The 21,017-nt window shown below is 34.1% G+C and overlaps 4 protein-coding genes across 4 annotated transcripts; 1 reads left to right on the top strand and 3 right to left on the bottom strand.

Annotated features, from left to right (window-relative positions):
• Nucleotides 1-89: 89 nt before the first annotated feature.
• On the bottom strand, nucleotides 90-1,674 carry LOC116000466 (CASP-like protein 1C1). The gene is made up of 3 exons (XM_031240559.1): nucleotides 1,457-1,674; nucleotides 1,275-1,377; nucleotides 90-544 (listed from the first exon to the last, which is right to left on the bottom strand). The coding sequence occupies exons 1-3, from the start codon at nucleotides 1,618-1,620 to the stop codon at nucleotides 311-313; spliced, it is 501 nt and encodes a 166-aa protein (XP_031096419.1). The 5' UTR covers nucleotides 1,621-1,674; the 3' UTR covers nucleotides 90-310.
• Nucleotides 1,675-6,485: 4,811 nt separating this feature from the next.
• On the bottom strand, nucleotides 6,486-8,380 carry LOC115996183 (protein IRX15-LIKE-like). The gene is made up of 2 exons (XM_031235329.1): nucleotides 7,794-8,380; nucleotides 6,486-6,890 (listed from the first exon to the last, which is right to left on the bottom strand). The coding sequence occupies exons 1-2, from the start codon at nucleotides 8,304-8,306 to the stop codon at nucleotides 6,486-6,488; spliced, it is 918 nt and encodes a 305-aa protein (XP_031091189.1). The 5' UTR covers nucleotides 8,307-8,380.
• A 1,633-nt stretch (nucleotides 8,381-10,013) lies between these two features.
• Nucleotides 10,014-15,478, bottom strand: LOC116033024 (proline--tRNA ligase, cytoplasmic-like). Its single transcript, XM_031275781.1, has 13 exons — nucleotides 15,349-15,478; nucleotides 14,754-14,853; nucleotides 14,573-14,658; nucleotides 14,225-14,317; nucleotides 14,011-14,127; nucleotides 13,696-13,883; nucleotides 13,538-13,604; nucleotides 13,217-13,339; nucleotides 12,948-13,100; nucleotides 12,568-12,852; nucleotides 11,882-12,100; nucleotides 10,830-10,923; nucleotides 10,014-10,353 (listed from the first exon to the last, which is right to left on the bottom strand). The coding sequence occupies exons 2-13, from the start codon at nucleotides 14,815-14,817 to the stop codon at nucleotides 10,289-10,291; spliced, it is 1,554 nt and encodes a 517-aa protein (XP_031131641.1). The 5' UTR covers nucleotides 14,818-14,853; nucleotides 15,349-15,478; the 3' UTR covers nucleotides 10,014-10,288.
• A 469-nt stretch (nucleotides 15,479-15,947) lies between these two features.
• On the top strand, nucleotides 15,948-16,316 carry LOC115996158 (enoyl-CoA delta isomerase 3-like). The gene has a single exon (XM_031235298.1). It carries the CDS (start codon nucleotides 15,948-15,950, stop codon nucleotides 16,314-16,316), a length of 369 nt encoding a protein of 122 aa, XP_031091158.1.
• The last annotated feature ends 4,701 nt before the right edge of the window (nucleotides 16,317-21,017 follow it).

Raw genomic sequence — 21,017 nt, 5'->3', positions numbered from 1 at the left:
TAAGCCCATGAGGATATAAATTAAATCTGTCTAACTTCGAGCCTCACACCAAATTGTACCCTCATGTGCACAATGAGTCCAATACCAACTTCAGACCGAATCAGTGGAGCTCTATCTCCAAATTGTCTGTTAACAATACCTGATACAACTCAAATAAGATACATAGTTGCGCACGATACAAAAAAGACATTGATATCGATATCTCAATACATTGAATAACCTCAAACAACTGCACATGCTGATTACTAGAAATGTAGCAAAGGTTAAAAAGAAAAATAATACTAAAAACCCAAACATGAGACGAAACTAGTTAGATTTTAAGGGTGTCAAGATTGATGAGGACATTGTAGAAAGAGTAAAGAAGAAGTAGAAAATAGAGCAGAGAAGCTGCAAATCCAGCAATGAGAGCTCCTTCAACATGATCACAGAACTCTGAAACTTGGCCACAGATTGGCAGCCAACCAGCATGATTGTTCCCTTGCTTCCCCACTTGTGCCAGAGCTAGACATGCTGATATGCTTGAATCCAGCAACAATGTCATAATCTACCCAAAAAGTGAAAGGAAAATGGACCAGATTATATTGTCTACGGTTGAGCATATAATATATAAAATATGAACGTGTAGTCTTATTATTAACTTAAACTTTTGTTGGATGGACAGAACATGCTCTTCATCCGGTACACGTGAAGAGACATGTTAAGTATATAATATATAAAACATAAATATATAGTCCACTATGAGTTTAAATAAAGTTAATTCTACCAGAGGTCCATTGTCGTTGGTGGTAATTTCAAAATTAATTAGTCCCAAATTATTGTTTTTGACTATTAATTTTTGAACACTTTTAGTCATTATCATGACTTTTCATATTTTTAATAAGGACATTTTTGTCTTTTCATATTTTTCTGATTTCAACAAGTTTAATTGGTTTAGAACTTTAGGTAACCCCTGGTTTTTAGTAACCAAATTTTTCAATCGGTTTTTAGTAAAATCTTAAACCAAATAAACCGGAAAAATAACAAAAAATAAAAATAAAAAATATGAAGAGACAGAAATGCCCTTACTAAAAATAGGAAATTAAAAGTTATGAGAATGATTAAAAGTATCCAATTTTTTTTTTTTTTGAAAACTACCCAAAAATTAATAGTATGGAATATTAAATGACAAAAACGATAGTTTGGAACTAAATTTGAAATTGCACAATGTAACTCAGATGGAATTAACTTGTTTAAATTCTACTTGAGACAAAACATATCCAGCTTTCAACTCATACCGTATCTGAAACAAGCAAAATGCGTCTAGCCCACTTCTTTGAAGAGAAGAACAGAACTATGAGGCTGTACCCACTGGCAATGGCATTGACAACAACAAAGTATCTGCACACCAAGAACATCACAACATCATTAGCAGAATGTTATTACAACATAAGACATGAAAAAAATGACTGAAAATTACATTAAAGTTGGTGAATTGGTGAACTTGGCTTCAAAGGTGAGACCAAAGAGTTCAGAAGAGTCATTGGTGGTGACCATAACAATGGTTGCAGCCACAGTGCCTCCCAAGGCCAAAAGCCTTAAAAGCAAAACAGGAACCCACTTCTTCATGACCTTAAAGATCATTAACTCTCAAAACTCAGTTAATCAATGTATTATATATTAAAGATGTTCAAATAATGACACTAAGAAGGGAGGACTAATGATGGGTGTTAAAGAGTTTTTAATAGTCAAACACTCAAGAGTGGTGGTGAGAGCATGAAATAATGTTAATAGAAATTAATTGTGTGTAAATTAAAGAAGGGTTGGTACCAATTAAGATGTCATAATCTTGGTTACCTAATTTGTGCACAAATTATTTGTGCCTTCGTCTTAGGGGCTTAGACAACTTTTTTGGAACCCACTTCCAGGTCTCTTTTATTTTTTGTTTTCTTGGTTGAAATGATAATTAAATTACAACATGTTTAAAACATTCTTAATTACAAATTTATAATAAATAATCACTACAAACTCTTAAATAATTTGCCAGTGATCTTTTGGTATTGTGGCAGGAAGTGACTTTTCCAAATGGAAGGTTATGAGTTCGAGCCTTAGTGGGGGCCGGGCGGTATTGCGATATTGATTGTGCTGGAGAGTTTCTATATGGACGACAATTTTCCCCGTCCACAATATGGATCCTCGATCCGGGATGGATATCCCGTCTCGTTCCCAAATTTATAATATACATATACACATATTAAATTCTTGTATTCTTTAATTTATATAATGTTTATACCTTGTTCCATATAGATTATTAATGTATGATCCCTATACTTTGGATTAATTTACTGATTATCATTGTACTTGAAAAGTTAAGTTACATTATTGGATTAATTAACACCAAGTGGGTATGCAATAAATACCCATCCATTTCAAAGCTATCATGATAGACTTAGATAGGGGCCTGGAGTCCCAATGCAAGATGATAGCATTTTTTTTTAAGTACTACTGACTCTGTTACAATGTAACATTTGTTCATAACTATTTTCTCAACCTACTGAAGCACAAAGAGTCAACAGTCGCCTCTGAGGTTCAATTCACTTCCTTCTATGTGAGAGTGTAAACCGGGTGCCACTAGACTACAAGATCTTTGGCGATGATGACATTATTTGTGAGGGGAAGATAATGAAAGTCAAATATTTATATAACTGGTTTTGTCAATAATTAATGTATGCCCATCTTACAACGTTTTCAAGAGTTAGTGACTTAGTGGTATACATATATAAGCTAGGGTGCCCGTAAGGGCAGCCTGAGTGGCAAGACCAAGACGCTCGCGGCCGTGAGGTCCTGAGTTCGAAACCGTCTGCCAGCCGGGTTTGAGCCGGTCAGCTATGGGCAACCTAGGCTGGTTAACCTCCTTGTGGTCCTTTGCCGGCGAGGGTTTACTCACATACTCGGAAGAGGAGTGGGGTTTGCCTCGATAAACCCAATATATAAGCTAGGGTAGGGTGGTCTTGTTGGTGCATGTGGGGGTCCGTTATTTGTTCAACTACCTCCATGACTTCTCTTATTATCTGCCTTCCTCAAATAATATGGGTTTATAAGATCGCAACTAATCAAAGGAAGCATACATGCTAAGCTAGCAATCCTAGCATATGGCTTTGGACTTGCTACAATAATTCATGTGAATTCTTAATTTCAATCATATTAAGATTAAAGACTATGTTTTTTTTTTAATAATAAAGTTTTGCGTTTAATAAACTCGTGTATATGGGTGTTGGGAGGGAATAGGGGAAGCATTTCAGAAAAATCAATTTATTGAGGTTAGCTCTTTCAATAGACATGCATATTAAGGGGGTGATTTTTTTTTTTCAGTACGTCCAAATGGTTTACTACCTCATGAATATTGGCATAACATAATATATTTCACTGAAGGAGTTAAATTTGATTTGAACTTTGAAGTCCAATTAGTAGTTGTACTATTTTACCCTTACAAGTTTTACCTAAAGTCAAAAACAAAAAGAGAATAGGTTATCTATGCCCAAAATGTTCCTCACTCTTTGAAAAATATACCCTTCTACCTGTAACCTCTCTTTCTCGATCTCCCTTTCTTTAATTTTCTTCATTAATAACCAACTTACTATCAAAGCATAACCATGCACATGTATTAATTATCACAACAATATAGTAGATTTCTTGACTTGACTTAAACAAATAAAAAAAAAAGACTAGTTTTTCTCTTTTGAATTTTCAAATTAATATCATGTCTTGATTTATATATTCCTTACATTATATACGCTCATAAGTTTCTCTACATGTTGTGTACTTGTGCTAGCCCCTAGGTATAGGGTCATTAACACGAAAACACTTCTTTTCCTTATCTTTTTAACCATTTGGTATAACCATAATACTTTTATTTGTCCTTTCCATTTTAGAAAGGAGACACCAAACTAAGAGATATAAAAGAATCTTGCTATACTAAAAAAAAATTTAGAACCATGCTAGAAGTCTTTACAAAAACTACTACATTTTTACCACTGATGGGATAGTTTTTAATAGGTTGGGTTTTAAAAAAATTAAAAGGAAACCAAAAATAAAAATTAAACATAAAAAAACTGCCACATAAGGGAATGACAAAAATATAGTAAATTTTGTAGGGGTGGAAGCATTTTTCTAAATATTATATATTGCTTTATTATATTAACGAAGAAAAAGAAAAGGGTAGAGATGAAGTGTGGTTTTAGTCATGAAAATGCACATTTTAATTTAGTCATAAAGTATGCTTTTGTATCATGAAAATTAAAGCACTTTTTAGTCATGAAGTGTGTCTATTAGTCAAAAACACATTTGGATAAAGTGTGTTCTTTAGTCATAGAGTATACTATTTAGTCCAAAAACATGTACATATTTTAGTCTTAAAGCACTTTAAAGTGTCAAAACAATTTCGAAACATTTTAAAAACATATAGTTTGTTCAACAACTTATGCGTCTGAAGTCTTGATATACTTGTAATATTGATGTATAGGTAAAAAAGAAAATATGAGCTCGTAAAGCATTGGTTTACTGGATAAGAAATCTCACTTAAAACTTATTTTTAATGACAAGATGGGGGTTCGATCATTGCCAGTAACATTGGATATTAGGGTTTGGATGGACCTTTTGTGCGCAAAATGTGTAGTGTTTCATGCTGAGTTTCAAATATAGCATATAGTTCGATTTATTTTCTCATAAGCATGAAGTGTAGGCTTATGAGGTCCAAGATATAGTTCAATGAAAATAGAAAATCTGAGTTATAAAAAGAAGGGGGGTAGGGCCACAAAGGCCCACTATGAACAAAGTCGGCTAAGATATAGCCATTAGGGGTGTTAGCGAACAGACCTTTCGACAAACTACTCGTGTTTGTGTTCGGTAAGCGTTCGTTTATTAAGGTAAACAAACATTAACAAACAAAATTTAGAGCTCGTTTAATAAACGAACAGAGTCTGAACAGTGGTAAGCTCGTTTGCTAAGAGATCGTGAACAAGCTTGTTTGTGTTTGTTTAGTAATGTTCGCGAACAAGGTCGTTTATGTTTGTTTAGTAATGTTCGCGAACAAGCTCGTTAAGTGTTCGTTTAATAATGTTCGTGAACATGTTCACAAACATATATAGTTGTGTTGTTTGTTTGGTTATTGTTCGTGAACGTAGATAATGTCTTGTTCACGAACGAATTGTGTTCATGAACATCTGCAAGTGTTTGGTAATTAAGTGTTCACAAACCTCTTCATGAATGTACACAAACATGTTCGTCAATGTGTTCACTAACGTTAACGAACACGTTCGTGAACATGTTCGCGAACGTTAACAAACACTAATGAACGCTTAACAAACGAACACGAACAGGATCTTAAAAACCTTAACAAATGAACACGAACACTTCAAAATCCTTAACAAACGAACACGAACAACCTCCGTTCGTTTATGTTTGGTTCGTTAACAGCCCTAATAGCCATGTACATTAATTTGTCAAATGTTTGACAAATTCTTGCAATGCAAGACCATTAATACTCCAATTACTACACCTTGGATCACATACCATATTGCAACTTGCAAGTGGACTATTAACTTACAAGTTTATTTTTAATATATTGTAATTTAATGAAAAAAATAAACTTACAGTATATTAACAATCAACGTTTTGTGTTTAAAAAAAAAAATCAACGTTTTGTATACTAAAAATAAACTAACACATCCATCTTACAATGTAGATAGTGATATAATTTGCCTTACTACTCTAACTGTGATAGAACCCTTTATTAAAATTTAAAATTAAGAGAAAAATGAATGCAAGCCCATTTATGAGGCAGCCCAAAACCCTTTACACGAGTTAAGCGGGCCAATTCTATTGGCCATTCACCAACACCTACCAGAGACCATTCTCCCACTAATACCCCATTAAGCGATGAATAAAGGTGGTCATTTGAGTCATCTTAAATAGAATTAATCATTTTATATATATATATATATAACTGTTCACTAAATTATATTAAATTAATTCAGTTAATCCTTTCAAAAAAATAAAATAATAATAATTCAGTTGATTGGCTGAATTAACCAGAATCTTATTATATTTAATATACTTTATTTTATTTATTATTAATTTAGTTAATTCTAAATATTTAATATAGTGGGGTGGGGTGGGAGCCGGGGGATGACAACCCCATCGCCTCCACCGTAGATTTGTCTATGTGTACATAAACATTACACTAGAGCACATCATGATTGTAGTTTGTAATAAAGAGTACGACAAATTGTCAATCATATTACACTGAAACGACATTGTTTTGATTCAAGTCTATATTGCAAGATGATCAAGATTGACCTTGGTTTACAATATAATGATTGTACCTGTACAACAATTTTTTTATTTTTTAAGAAAGACAATAAACACATTACAGATTTGGCTATATATTATAACAAAAATAATTATATAAAACAAAAAGTGAAAATTATGACATCACTTCAGTTCTTCACTCATCTGCCATTAATGGAGTTCCTTGATGAAGATGATACAGGGCAAAATTCAAAATTGTCAGCGTCCATTTTGGGCACCGCAAAATGCCCCAAAGCATCCACCAAATCTACCAAATTGGCATTACACAGGAATCTCTCACTGCTCACTCTCTCAACCTCTCTCCCAATCTCGTGCACGAACACCTGCGTTTCCGCCGCGCCGCCCACCTTGCTCCTGGCCAGCACGCCGGCCGTGAATATCGGCGACATTCTCCCCGGCGCCGACGGCGCGTACCCCCGCGGGCCGTCCACCAAGATGACGTCCCAAGCTATGTCGTAGATGTGGTTTGGGAGGTCGTTGATGGCCAACTTGCATTCGGAGAAGAGCAGATTCTGCACCGGCCGGCACTCTTTCATGACACGTTCCTGTAACAATAGAATTTCCCATTATAATGTATTATATATATTAGGTATCCATTTGTGGTGCAAGTATATGATTGAGTCATTATGTTGTTTAGTCATAATTTAGATATTCACTTTTGTTTTAATTGATTATTCTATATCTATATAATGAATTAATGATGAGTTGATGACAAATAAGTTTAGAGCATCTAGAGATTTTTGTGTAATTTTTGGAGAGATTTTGGGTGAAGTGAAAGAGAGAATGAGGAGAGAGAGATATGGAGTGCTTCCTACAATAATTCTCATCAAAAAATTAAAGAGCCAGTCTCCTTGCTTGCCAAGAGCACCCTGGCAACTAAAGGCTCTTTTATTATTATTATTTTTTATGTGGACCTATTTTTTTTCCTATTCTTTTTCCCACATTTCTTTTTCTTCTCCCTTGTCTCTCCTAATTGGCACCTCAAAAATAAAAAAGAAAAAAAAAAACCATTAAGGATGTTATATGCAAAATGGTCTTCCTATAGTTTCTATAGATATAATACATTACACCATGCCCGATTTAAATTACTAGTTTGGTAAGCAGTATTTACCAGAATTGACCAATGTTCAAAACTCAATCATGACAGTGTGAGAATTATGTCCAAAATGAACCAATTCCTTTAGAGACACTAACATAATTACTGTGATTTACATCCTCTCACATATTATGTCGAATAGAAATGTGAGACGAGTGCTGGACAAAACCAGTAATAATTTCTAGGCAAGCCTACTATTCCAAAAGTAACATTCATAGTCATATCAACTATGATCCCAAGTTATTATAATCATTCTAAAACGCCTGGTACCTGTTGTGATTTATATTTTACTTAGCATACATTTATTATGTATAACATATGGTATTAGAATTTAAATAATCTCATGTATTACCTTGGCGTGGTCCAAGAGACGGTACAATTGGGTGGCTTTGGTGGTGAACTGAACGTCGTACGCTTCAATCCCGCGGTGCTTCTCCTCCGCTTTCGCCACCATGTACGCGCTCTCGTCGACAAACACCGTTCGCCCGCCGTGGTTCAGAGAATGCCAGAGGAGGGTTTCGTGGCTCAGCCCGAAAACAAGCAAGTTGCAGCCCTTCCCGCAGCGCAGGATGGCGGCCGCCACGGCGCCCACCTCCGCGGACGACATTCGGGAAGACACAAACGTCGTGTTCGCGGCGGCGTAATGCAGGAGCGCTTCCAACACCGGCTGTGGTATTCCCGGAAAATTTCCTCCCTCACCGGCGGTCCCGGCGGCGGAAAAGGCGTCCTTGCCGGAGAAGAAAGTGAGGGCAGAAGCCAAAGCGAAGAATGAGACGAAACCCAGAAGCAGAACGCGAGGAGACGCCGCCGCCGCCGATGACACCGGCGGGTGGAAAACTACGAGCTTAGTAATTCCGGCCTTCATTTTCTTCACAGGGAAGTAAGTGGATGCTGAGTTGCAACACGAGTTGACTCACTGAGTTGACTCACTGGGTTATTACTGAGTTCTGTTACCGTGTTAACTCGTGTTTGGGAATATGAGATTTGAGAAGGTAGATAACTAGATTATATATACATATGTATGGGAGGTGGGACCCAGATTTGTACAGATGGTGGGACCCTTGATCACTGTACCTAGGAGCTTGTAAAAATTCAAGGTATATGTAAAATCTTGGACCTTGTATGAATGGTGTGAATAGTGAATGTGAAGAGGCAGGTTGATTTGAACTTTGAAGTGAACATGTTCATTGTATGGCTGTATGGTCTCTACATAAATTGATTAAGTAAATGTTTGATATGGATGTAGACATAATATGAAAGTTTCATTATTTTTACCTCTTTTCATTAATAAATGTATAAGGTATAGTAAAAGTATTTAATGAAAGTGTGTGCTGGTTGACTTGCTATATACCTCTTCACCATCTAAGGATGAAGATCTCAACCTTGATGCTTTGTGGTATTTCTACTTTTTGAAGCTTTTTTGTTTGTGTGGATGAGAGAGTATGTGACATATCATAGAAAAGAAAAGAGAATAAAATTCATATTAGGTCATCCACATTAGTGGATTTTGGACCAGCTTTTGAGGAGATAAGTGATGTGGAAGAGAGATAATGGAGAGAGAAAATAAAAAATCCTCCTGTGATTTTTCGAAGAAGTGGATCCCACCATGTGCATTCAAGCATTGCATGTGGTCGCGTGAAGTGCCATCAATGCGCCCGCTAGGCACGTTAATATGCTTTTTTTCATTTTTTCATTTTCTCTTTCCTTCCACTCTCTCCTAGTTGGTACATCAAAAATCCAAAAACTTCACTTTTAGTATGCACTAGCCCAGCTAGTGCAACTAGGGCAATTGGGGTGGTCACACGATCCCAGTTATTTAATTAATTATGTTATTTTTCCGTTGACTAAATGTGTAAAACTTCAACCGAAAACCACAACTAATGCGGTTACTCTTATCAACATTGGTTTACAATCAATCTATCATCCAGGTAGCAGGAAACCTAAAGGATATTGTCAATAAAATTATAATATTACCCAACTTTGAGGGCTTTTGGAGTAAAACTCAAGACAAAATTGAACTATTCAGACCAAAAAAAAAATCTTCATATTTAACCGTCATCAAGAATTGCATTAATGGAAGATCTCAAAATCAATCTTGTAAATAGATCATAATCTCCTCTCCCAAAAAATATCATTAGGAATTGTATTGAAGAAAATCTCAAAACCAAATAGTCATTAAGAATTGCATTAAAGAAACATCTCAAAATTAAATATTATTAAATAGATCATAATCTCCACCAAAATATCATTAGATATTACATTAAAGAAAGATCTTGAAACCAAATGGTCATTAAAAATGCATTAAAAAAAGATCGCAAAATCAAATCTTGTAAATAGATCATAATCTCACTGCCAAAATTCGCAAAAACACGTATAGGCTCTCGGAATTGGAGTGCAGTCATTTGTTACTCTTATGATAGCTACTTATCCCAAATTATTAGAGAACAAGCTGCAGAAAGTATGAACAATGATTATTGACCTTTTGTGATTCTCCTCAACACATTACAGTTCTTTCTCAAGGTAGGCTGGTAGGGCAAAACAGGGCAATTCCAGATGAGCATAAAAAGCCATATAACAAGTCTTTGAAATGCTCCAAAATGCTACTCATATCATAAATTCATAATACAGAAACTGATTTTTAAAAAAAATTGACAAATGAACAAAAGAAAACATGATTCTTCAACTGAATTGTTCAAACAGTGATCAATGACAGAGTTCTACTCATAAAACTAGTTCATTTCCTTTGTAAGAATTGATGGGGACACTTCTATTTCAAGTAACTGAAGCCAACAGAAAGTATACTATTGTCCAAGACGATGACAGCATCGTGATTGTGTAATTAACATATCAATAACTTCGGCCCCAGTAAGTCCATTTCTTTGCAGGCTTGCCCGATGCAAAGCACAGCGTTCCTGTGAACCCAAAAAAAAAATGTAAATTGCAAAAGAAATAGTGTAGTACAGTCTACAAGCTATCCATATCAAAGTAGTTGAAATCTTGTACTGACTAACGAACTACAATGGCACCATAACAATAAATACATTTGGTAAAGATAAAAATGACAATGATGAGGTGGAGGTGACGATGATCAAATTCCTCCTACTTAAGGAAAGGTGCTCTACATTTGTTAGTGCTTCACCCCTCTACATAAGTACTATGCGAAATGCAATGGCATTCATAGGTTTATATTTTAAACGTGCCACATAATGGCTATTATTCCATTGAAAACTCTCGTGCTAGTATAAGTAAAAACATTACACTAGCATATCTTTTTTATAGCCTACCTGAGTTACTGCTTAATTACAAGTATCAAATAAAGTGGAACCAAATCAGACTTCTACACTAAATGAAAATTTCTCATTTAATATATGAATTTGGGAAACGGTACCTTCTGGCAGCTCAGGCTGATCAAATGGAGAACAAAGTGTCTTTGCTGCGCCCATCTCTCCTTTAGTCCGTGTCTTCACGTCTTTCTCAACATCCTACAGAGCACAAAGCAAAAGGTCACATGAAATGAAACGAAAGCAAGGACAGAATCTGGGCAATTGTACTTCTGTAATTAGCACTCTCTTTACGAGCATGATAAACTGTAAAACCCCACCTATTATGCAAACTACAAGCATGAACAAAAAGGTGCAAAAGGTAGCTTGCTTAAATGCAAGAGATTTTAAAAAACATGGGTGAAGTTCTTTAGGTGTTTGCCATGAAGTTCTCCAATCAAATTATAGCATGTGGATTATTTTTTATATAATGTAGCCTTCCACATGTGAATTATTCTCCAGAGGTTACAATTCAGTTGGAGAACTTTAAGGAAAACATCTACATTTTCACCTAGGTTTGCTCCCTACAAAATTTTAATAACCAAACGCTCCAGATTCCAGAATGTCCTAAACAAAATGTCCTTTTTTTTTTTTTTTTTTTTTTTTTTTTTTTTTTTTTTTTTGCATTTTGTAGAGGCTTTGTGCGCTAACCCAAGGATACAGAATGCTTAAGTATGATCTTGACATGTGAAATTGCAAAAAATAAAATAAAATAAGTGAACTCTTACAGTCTTACACTCCTCAAACCAAAAAGTGGAAAAAGAAAAAATAAAAAATTGAAATATTTATGAAACTATAGGTACAGTATCCAAATTAGTTTCAATGAAGTAGAATTTAAACATTTGAATTAGAATCTGTTTTTCTCCTCTATTACCTGCAAATCTGCACTTAAGAAAATAGCCATTGTCAACTCAGAGAATCTTACTCAAATCTTTCATTAGATGCTAAAATTTAAATTTAGGAAATTCACCCAGTTAATTCCCAATAACAGCCCTATATAATGGTGTAAACAGCCAGCAAACCTTTTGTTTCATTTTCCACTGGTTCTTAATCCAAACAACTCACACCCAGGCACAAAATTCTAAGTACAATAAAAAAATCCTGAGAAAAGTATTCAAACCTCTTCATCACACCAAGGTGCCAAGACCAACTTCTTCCCATTCAGAGCATTCACAAATTCATCCCAGGTTTTCACAATCTGGACACAGGCATCTCGCTTTTGTTTTGCAACATCAAAGAGATTTTGTTGAATAGTAGAGAGCATTTCTTTTACTTGTTCAACTATGTCATCCATGGGAATGTCAGTTTTAGCACCATTGTCACGCCTTGCAGCTCTTACCTGAAAAAAAGATATTTTCAGCATTCCTTTTTGTGATAGCATTGTTAACCATGCAAATGTAAACTACTAACACACAATAAATCACTAATTAATTTATGAACGTAAATAATAATAAAACTAAAGCATATATCTTAAATTTGAAGATTTTTAAAATTAAAATGGATACTCGATGCCCTTCATTATTAAAATCTTGATAAAAGAAATAAGATAATTGGAGGGGGGCCAAAAGTGTATTTTATCCTTACTATATTAATATATACATACATATTTACTAAAAATTTTAAAGGTAGGGGTAGGGGTAGGAGGGCCAGGGCCCCCCCTACCCCCTAATGTAGCTCCGTCCCTCATTGTTGAGCATTTAGTTCAGTGCATATTTTGTTTCATAGCCAATTATTTTTTAATCCATGGTATCAAGCAAAAAAAAAAAAAAAAAAAAAAAAAAAAAAGTAAAGAATATGGATTATTACCTGGTTTTTCTCAAGGTCTTTGGGTCCTATTTCAATCCTAAGAGGAACCCCCTTCATTTCCCAGTTAGAATATTTCCACCCAGGTGAATAGTTATCTCTCAAGTCTGCCTCCACACGAATACCAGATTCAGTCAACTTTTTAACAGTAGCAGCACATGCATCAAAGATCCCTTGTGTGTCAGCATTCTTGTAAGGCACAGGAATAACAATCACTTGGGTTGCTGCAACTTTTGGTGGCAACACCAACCCTTTATCATCCCCATGAACCATGATCATCACTCCGATCTGTTATAGGACAAGTTACACGCAAAAGTGATGATTAACTTAACCTAGAGGCTACCTGACAAATATGTTATAAATGTTTGAAACTTTCATTCTACCGTTCTGGTAGTGTAGGCCCATGAATTCTGCCAGACCATAGCTTTTTCTCCTTTCTCATTTTCAAAATTGATCTCAAACATTTTTGCAAAATTCTGCCCCAAGCAGTGTGAAGTTGCACCTTGTATACCACGACCAGTGTTTGGAATAAAAGCCTGGGGAAGCAAATATATGTAACCATTTAATACACCCATGAAAGCAATTTTCAAATGATTAGCACAACAACATAACAAATATCCAACAGGAAACGTCAACTAATGGTCAACAATACCTCAACAGTTGTTGTATAGAGTCCACCAGCAAACTTCTCAAGCTCACTTTTCTTTCCCTTGGTGACAGGAACAGCCAAGTACTCTTCATATATCCTTCTATACAGTTCCAAAATATCAAGAACCTGAAATGATGGCCCCCATGAACAAATATATCAGAACAAAGATGCCCCATATCATCAATTAAGCATTGCACTTCATAAAATTAAGGTTTTTGTGTATCAGAAGTAGCATGCTTTATGTTATCGGGTTTGATTTCTTGATGATACACACCCCAAATGTAAGTCTTTATTTTTGGAAAGTCCCAAACTGTAAGACATTACCTCTGCATCTGCCTCCTCCTTCGTTGCAAAAGCAGTGTGCCCTTCTTGCCATAGAAACTCACGGCTTCTGAAATTTCAAAGGCTCTAAAATTTTGAGAAAGAGAAAAGGGGGCTAGAAGTAGATCATAGTAAGAAAAAGAAAATTTCTTAACAAGCACCTAATGAAAGGAGTAGGATGGCTGAACTCCCAACGCACAACATTGCACCACTGATTGAGTCTCAAAGGTAAATCGCGATGCCCTCTTATCCACTTAGAGAAATAAGGATACATAACTGTTTCACTAGTTGGCCGAATTGCAATAGGGACTTCCAACTCAGACTCTCCTGACTTTGTAACCCAAGCAACCTGCAGAAAGTTCAAAATGAAATAATAGGCATGATTTATTGAGAGTGAGCCTTCTAATGGCAGATGCTTTTGCTTGTCTACAACTAATGGAGAGAAAAATGCATATTGTTCAAAAGTACAGACTTACCTCAGGTGCAAAACCCTCTATGTGGTCCTTTTCTTTTTGGAGAACGCCAGGAGACACAAAAAGTGGGAAGTAGCAGTTCTTGATCTTCATTTTCTTAATTTCAGCATCAAAAAAGGTCTGGATATTTACAAGATTAGATAATGCACTATGAAACTAAACTATCAAATTTTTTTTTAAAGTCATACCAGAGAAACACTTCAGACTAAAAACTTACTTGCATAATCTCCCAGATGGAAATTGCCCATGGCCGCAGAATGTAACAGCCAGATATGTCATAATACTCAATCATTTCACTGGTAACAACTACCTATATTATTGGCAAAGAGACAACATGATACAAATTAAGATCTTAGAAGCCCTAGCATAGATAAAGGATAGAATCAAATATATAGTGAAATGAAATTGGCTAAAAAAAACAAACAAACAAACAAACTGGTAGACCAAAATTAATTCAGTGCTTTTTGAAGAATAATTTTGTGAATAATCTTAAGAGCAATCCTTTCCAAATGGCACCATAACTCCAAACCAACACAAAATCAGATCCTTCAAATTCCACACTCACCTCAGAATACCACTCCCCAAAGTTTTCATCTTTCTTGTAAGTAAGACCGAGACCAGTCTCTTTCTTCACTTCCTTCTTCTTCCCCGCTGAAAGGCAAATAGAAAAAGCAACACTTAAAATCATGACCTATATAACGAATGAAACAAAGCTTCTTCGGACAAAACAGAATGTGATCACTCACCAGCACTTGAAGCACTTGCACTTTTTGAATCCTTCCCAGCACTTTTTGAATCCTTACCAGCCATGTGGGAATCTACGCACAAATCTCCCAAGCAAACCACCTGTAAATTAATAATTAAACCACAATCCCCATGCCAAAAATTCACAGCAAGTACTCATTGCATTCAAAGCATTAGCATAACTAGAAATCACAAAGTCAAACCAATAGGGGCAAGCATCCAGGCTAAACCAAACCAGAGTCAAATCGAGTGTAACAATTCGCCAATTTAGTGAAAACGCCAAACCGAAACTGAAACCAAACCGGAAAATTACAGAAAACCTACTCCCAACACACAAATGCATATGAAAAACAGAGGACGATGGGAACTGAATTGAGTATCCTTAATTCTTATTGTCATTTCATTTCACGGGAAACAGAGAAGCGTAACACATACACATGAACTCAAGTAGTTTGACGAGCAGAAACAACTCGCAATGTTGACTATTTGAGATGCCAATTACTGTACCCAATATATACAGTGAATAAATCGATGAAATTGAATGAATGATAATAAATGGGGGAAATGAAGAAGCAGTAAAGGAAGTACAAAGCAAACCTGATGATGAAGAAGGCGATCGGCGACGGGGAGAGAAGATTAGGCGTAGCTTTTCTGCTGCGGCTGCTGAAGTGCTAAGGAGACTGCGATAATGGTGTATTTTGCGAAATATTCACCCCTCAACGACGTCGTTCTTTCCTGTATGTTTAGCGTAATAGATATATAGCCTTATAGGCCATAGGGTTTTGTTTAGATTCTTTTTTAACGGTGACGGAAACTACTGTTAGATTTTAGTTTAGGGTGTAGGGGTTTTATTTGACGTTTAGTTAGTACCAAACCCAAACCCAACCAATTTATTAGTAATAAAGTTGTATATGATGTGAGACTCAAAGTTAAAGACTTAATTTATTTCTTCATGAGTTTGAGAACAGGTTTATGAAGTTTCATATATAATTTGGTGTAATAAGGGATTTAGGTTATAAAAAAAATAAAAATAAAAAATAAAGTTCTATATGGGATTTTAAATTCTTGCCACTAAGAGCAAGTCCATTCGGCTTATTCGGCATATATTTTGCAGAGTTTTTGTCAAATTAAAGGAAAGATGAGAGATAAAAAAAAAAAAACAAAACAAAAAAAACAACTGTTATTAATGCACGTTAATGAGAGTGACTCTTCTTTTTATCTCAGACAAATGCGTGCTCTACATGAGCGAGCTGGGCATGGGGCTACCCTTACTGGACTACTACATTGCAATAATCAGATCTAAGGTGGGCTTCGTGGCTGCCAGGCAAGCCTTGGTGTTGAAAGCCTCAAAGCTGAAGGCAGTAGAGGCGCTCGGATTAGGGTTAATTGACTCCGCGCACGCTAACGCCGAGGAGACCGTGAAGGCGACGGTGCACATTGCAAAGACGCTAGCAAAGCAACAGTGGGACAGCACGAATTATGCCGATTTGCGGAAATTGTTGCTTCTCGACGGCTGCGCCGTCTTGAAGTTAACTAAAACTGTTGTTGTGCATTCATGTCTTTGAATAATCCATTATTGTCGACGACATCCAAGAGGAAAAACTATAGCCTTACAGTCTAAATAATAAAAATTTCAATACCACTGTTAAGACTATTATTATAACGAGTCTTTGTTGAAGCTGAAAATTCAATGAAAAAATATTGCAACTTTTGCTAAATTCCCGAGCTAGCTAAATGGGAGAAAACAGGAAGAAGCGAGGGAAGTAATTGGAGGAAAATATTAAGTGGGTGTGAAATTCCCAAAATGTCATTGCTTTAACGGTGGTTAACGAGTAAAATCACAGAATGACTAAATTGGCTAACTTTAGAACGATTGAACGATCGAATCTGTTAAAATTAGAAATCAGGGATTACATTGCAAATCTGCTAATAATTGAGGGACCAAAAGTATAATTTTTCTTTATTTTTAATATCTATCAAACATCTATAATAGTTATTAGACTAATCAAAACGTTATAAACTCTTCAAATATACACATATCCAAACACCAATTACACGTATCAACAAAAGAACAAGTTTTTTTTTTGGATGATGAAGAAAACCTACAACCACTACTTGAGAATGTGATTTTTGAGCTATCACACATCAACATAATTTACTCAATGCACATTCTCAAATACATATTTTATACTTTCTAAATCTTTTTTCGCCCAAAGAATCAATGTCCCGCCGAAGTTCGATCATGTAACCATCGTACCAGTTTGAAATGGTAACAAATGTATCATCACGCTACATAGTAGTTAGCTGTTAGGTATAAATATAACATAACATGAATTGAATAAAAACTTAATTACGAGAAACATAACCTTGTAGCAATAAAAGCAATATTATATATCAAAATACCTCCACTCATAGTTGACATATTCTTACTTGTGTTGCTTATCGAACGGTAGAACAACATGGAAAAGGTTAGTCGTTTTCCCACACTTGCTTGACTCATAACTTTAGATAGTATTGAGATTATTTTGAGCAGTGTGAATGCCATAAATTTTATGTGTTATATATTGTACGTCACATATCTCATCAATATAGGCTTTATATAGACATAATGTTTGATAAACCAATAACGTAACTTTTGTTCAATCAAACATCTTAATAAGCATAGTTAATTTGCACAACACAATTAAGGTATTAATATATATAATATATTATAAAGGAAAATCTTACAAAAAGACAGGTTTTTATTGTCCAAAAATCTGGGACATTCGGACATTTTAATAACAATATATGAAATTGTTAGGTTTTAGGTAAACCAGCCAATTAAACTACTATATATATGTGTGTGGGGAAAAAGAAAAACATGCATTTTGACTTTGTCAGTCCAATTTATCATATTCAGTGAGGCAGATTGATGATCCTGCAGTAAGATATGTACGTAGTTTCAGTAATCTGTGAAATATTAGGAGTAAAGTTTGACTAAAATGAGAGATTGAATAATACTTGAATAGTAAAATCTTTGAAATTTTAGGAGATATATATATATATATATATATATATATATATATATATATATATATATATATATATATATATATGGAAAATTGCATCTTTGGTCCCTGAGCTTTAACCAAGTTCCGACTCAGTCCTTGAGTTATGGTCGTATCTGAGTTTAGTCCCTCAGTTATGAACGAAGTGACGCATTTGGTCCCTGGCTGTTAAAACTAACGGAAAATTTAAAAAACAGTTAAAATTTGAAGGGTAAAATAGGAAATTCACATTTTATTATCCTTCTTATATCAAAATCACTTTTATAACATTATTTTTCACTTCTTAGCCTCTTATTTTCAATATTTTTCAATTCTAAAAGCATTTCAATAACTTTAGTATGACTTGTTAGGAGTATGGTTCTCGTATAACAAACTTAAGACCTAGTACAAACAAAGAAACACTTGATCATTGTTTTTAAGCGTCTGAAAACACTATCCTAATAATATTTGGTTTCCTTTACTAAGCAACAAAGGTATCAAACTAGAACTTCTGAGATACAAAATAATTTCGAATTTCTCAGGTTGCTTTTATGAGAATTTCACCAAAAGAATAACTACTTGAGATTTTTAGTATGTAAAAAATATTTTGTATGCAATAGTTTAGTCAATTTAGTATGTAAAAAATATTTTGTATGCAATAGTTTAGTCAATTGTCGTTTTAAAAAATATTTTGTATGCAATAGTTTAGTCAATTGTCGTTTTTTGAAGTTACAAAAGTTTTTAAAATTTTCATAATTGATTTTTTTGAAGTTACAAAAGTTTTTAAAATTTTCATAATTGATTATTAGGTTCCTCTTTCATTACTCTGGTTTTAAGAAAACAGAGTTTTGTATCTCAAAAGTTTTAGTTTTATTACCTTTGTTGCTTAGTAAAGAAAATCGAAAATTATTATGATAGTGTTTTCAGATGCCTAAACACAATGATCAAGTGTTTCTTTGTTTGTACTAGGTTTTAAGTTTGTTATACGAGAGTCAGACTCCTAACAAGTTATACTAAAATTATTGAAATGCTTTTAGAATTGAAAAATATTGAAAATAAGAGGCTAAGAAGTGAAAAATAATGTTATAAAAGTGATTTTGATATATGGAGAAGAATAAAATGTGAATTTCCTATTTTACCCCTCAATTTTTAATTATTTTTTTAATTTTTCCGTTAGTTTTAACGGTCAGGGACCAAATGTGCCACTTTGTTCATAACTGAAGGACTAAACTCGGATACGGTCATAACTCAGGGACTGAGTCGGAATTTAGTTAAAGCTCAGGGACCAAAGATGCAATTTTCCCATATATATATATATATATATATATATATATATATATATATATATATATATATATATATATATATATATAAGTATTAAAACATCAAAATAAAGTAGAAAAATAATAATAACATCATTTTTCTCTATACTCTCTTTTTATTCCTATTTTCCATCTCGGATCAATTGTTCCTCCCTCTCTTTTCAAAGTTTGCACTTATTTGAGGTAGTGTACATAAACTCGATACGAAATTATATCACTCCTCATGAAAGAATGTATTATGCAAGCAAGTTCAATTGAATAAGTCATAAGGTTATGTAACATTATATTAACGTCGAGCTATTAAACAATTATTCATATTGTTTATGAATAATTAGATAGCTACTCATCATACAACTTACGAGTGTTAATAAATTTTCTGGTCCTCTTACTTAATAAGTTGTTGAATTATCATGATTTACCATTCAATTGTCTTATTGGACTGAGGTGTTGAGGATGAGGGTGATGAGGGAATTTCACCTTTGTGAGCAAGAGTTAATAAATTTCCTTTAAAATGAGATGTTCATCTATACGAGACAATTAACTTTGAAACTGATCCAAATTCATAATTGGAAACTCTTGTATTCTTATCTAAATCATCACTTCAAGAACATGTTATTATATCTCAACTAGACGTTTAAATTGATAATTGAACTATACATACACCTATATTTTATATAGGAATAAGGTTCAAATAGATTATTTAACTAGACACAAAAATGCAATTGAATTACCAAACTAAAAAAAAAAAAAAAGAGTTTTAATTAACCCATCGAACAACTTAAAATCAGGCAATTGTACCAAATAATGGGTTACCTTGCTTAATCATTGGTTACCTTGTTTATGTGACGCTAATTTAGATTATTTTATTATAATTAAAAAAAATTGTTTGGAGACATGGTCTCAAAGCATCTTCGTCTCCATGGATCAGGAGACCGCCTGTCTCTGAATGGAGAACAAGGTCTTTAGTCGGAGATTGGTGTCTCATAATATTTTTTTAAAATTATAATAAAATAATCTAAATTAATATCACGTAAGCAAGTTAACAGGTGACTAAGCAAGGTAACATATTATTTGTGACAATTGCATGATTTTAAATTCTTCGATAATTTAATTACAGTTTTTTTTTTAAATTTAATAGTTCAATTACATTTTTTTTATATCTAGTTAACTATTTAAATATTATATTCTTTTTATATATTATACGCTCAACATCATTGCTATGTTACTGCTCACTTTGATTAGACTAGCTTGCATGCATGGCACCAATTAATAACCAAGGAAATTGTAGACCTATCATGCACCTATGTGACTATGTGTAACGAAAAAGAGAAATTGAAATTTTCGATTAAGACTAGAAGACTAATCGTATGTAGATCATGACGTTGTTGTGCTGTCCCCTTGCATGGTGTTTTTCTCACTCCAATTCTCTTGGTGTTATGGTGGTAGTGACACAGGTTTGTAAAAGTAAAAGGGCATGACTTCTAGAAGCACAAGCAAATAGAAATTAATAGCACAATCTAGAAGCAACTCAACTCATTATTATTATTATTTTTTTTTTTTATCAAAGTGAAGAAAAAATTCGATCAAAATACCTGCCTATAAATTTATGATTAATTGGTATTTTCCTCTTCTATCAAACATCAAATATTATATGTCATCGTCAAGGATTCTTTGAAGAGGAATATTGAACGAATCCATAATCTTAACACCTTATTTATTTTAGATAGCGATGGTGGTTAATCCGTGTATGGTACCATCTTATTTTGCTCTCTAAAAGTGTGAGTAATATTAATTTTCTAAAGTGTCATAAAATCATAGAGTTACTTTTAATGTGCAAATGACGGGTCACATACAAATATTTATCAGTGTCAAGTGTTACGATACGTAGTGTTTAAGCTTCGAACATCTAGATCAAATC

This window comes from Ipomoea triloba, chromosome 1 (assembly GCF_003576645.1).
Source record: "Ipomoea triloba cultivar NCNSP0323 chromosome 1, ASM357664v1".
NCBI lineage: Eukaryota > Viridiplantae > Streptophyta > Magnoliopsida > Solanales > Convolvulaceae > Ipomoea > Ipomoea triloba.
This window is presented reverse-complemented; position numbering and strand designations above follow the sequence as displayed.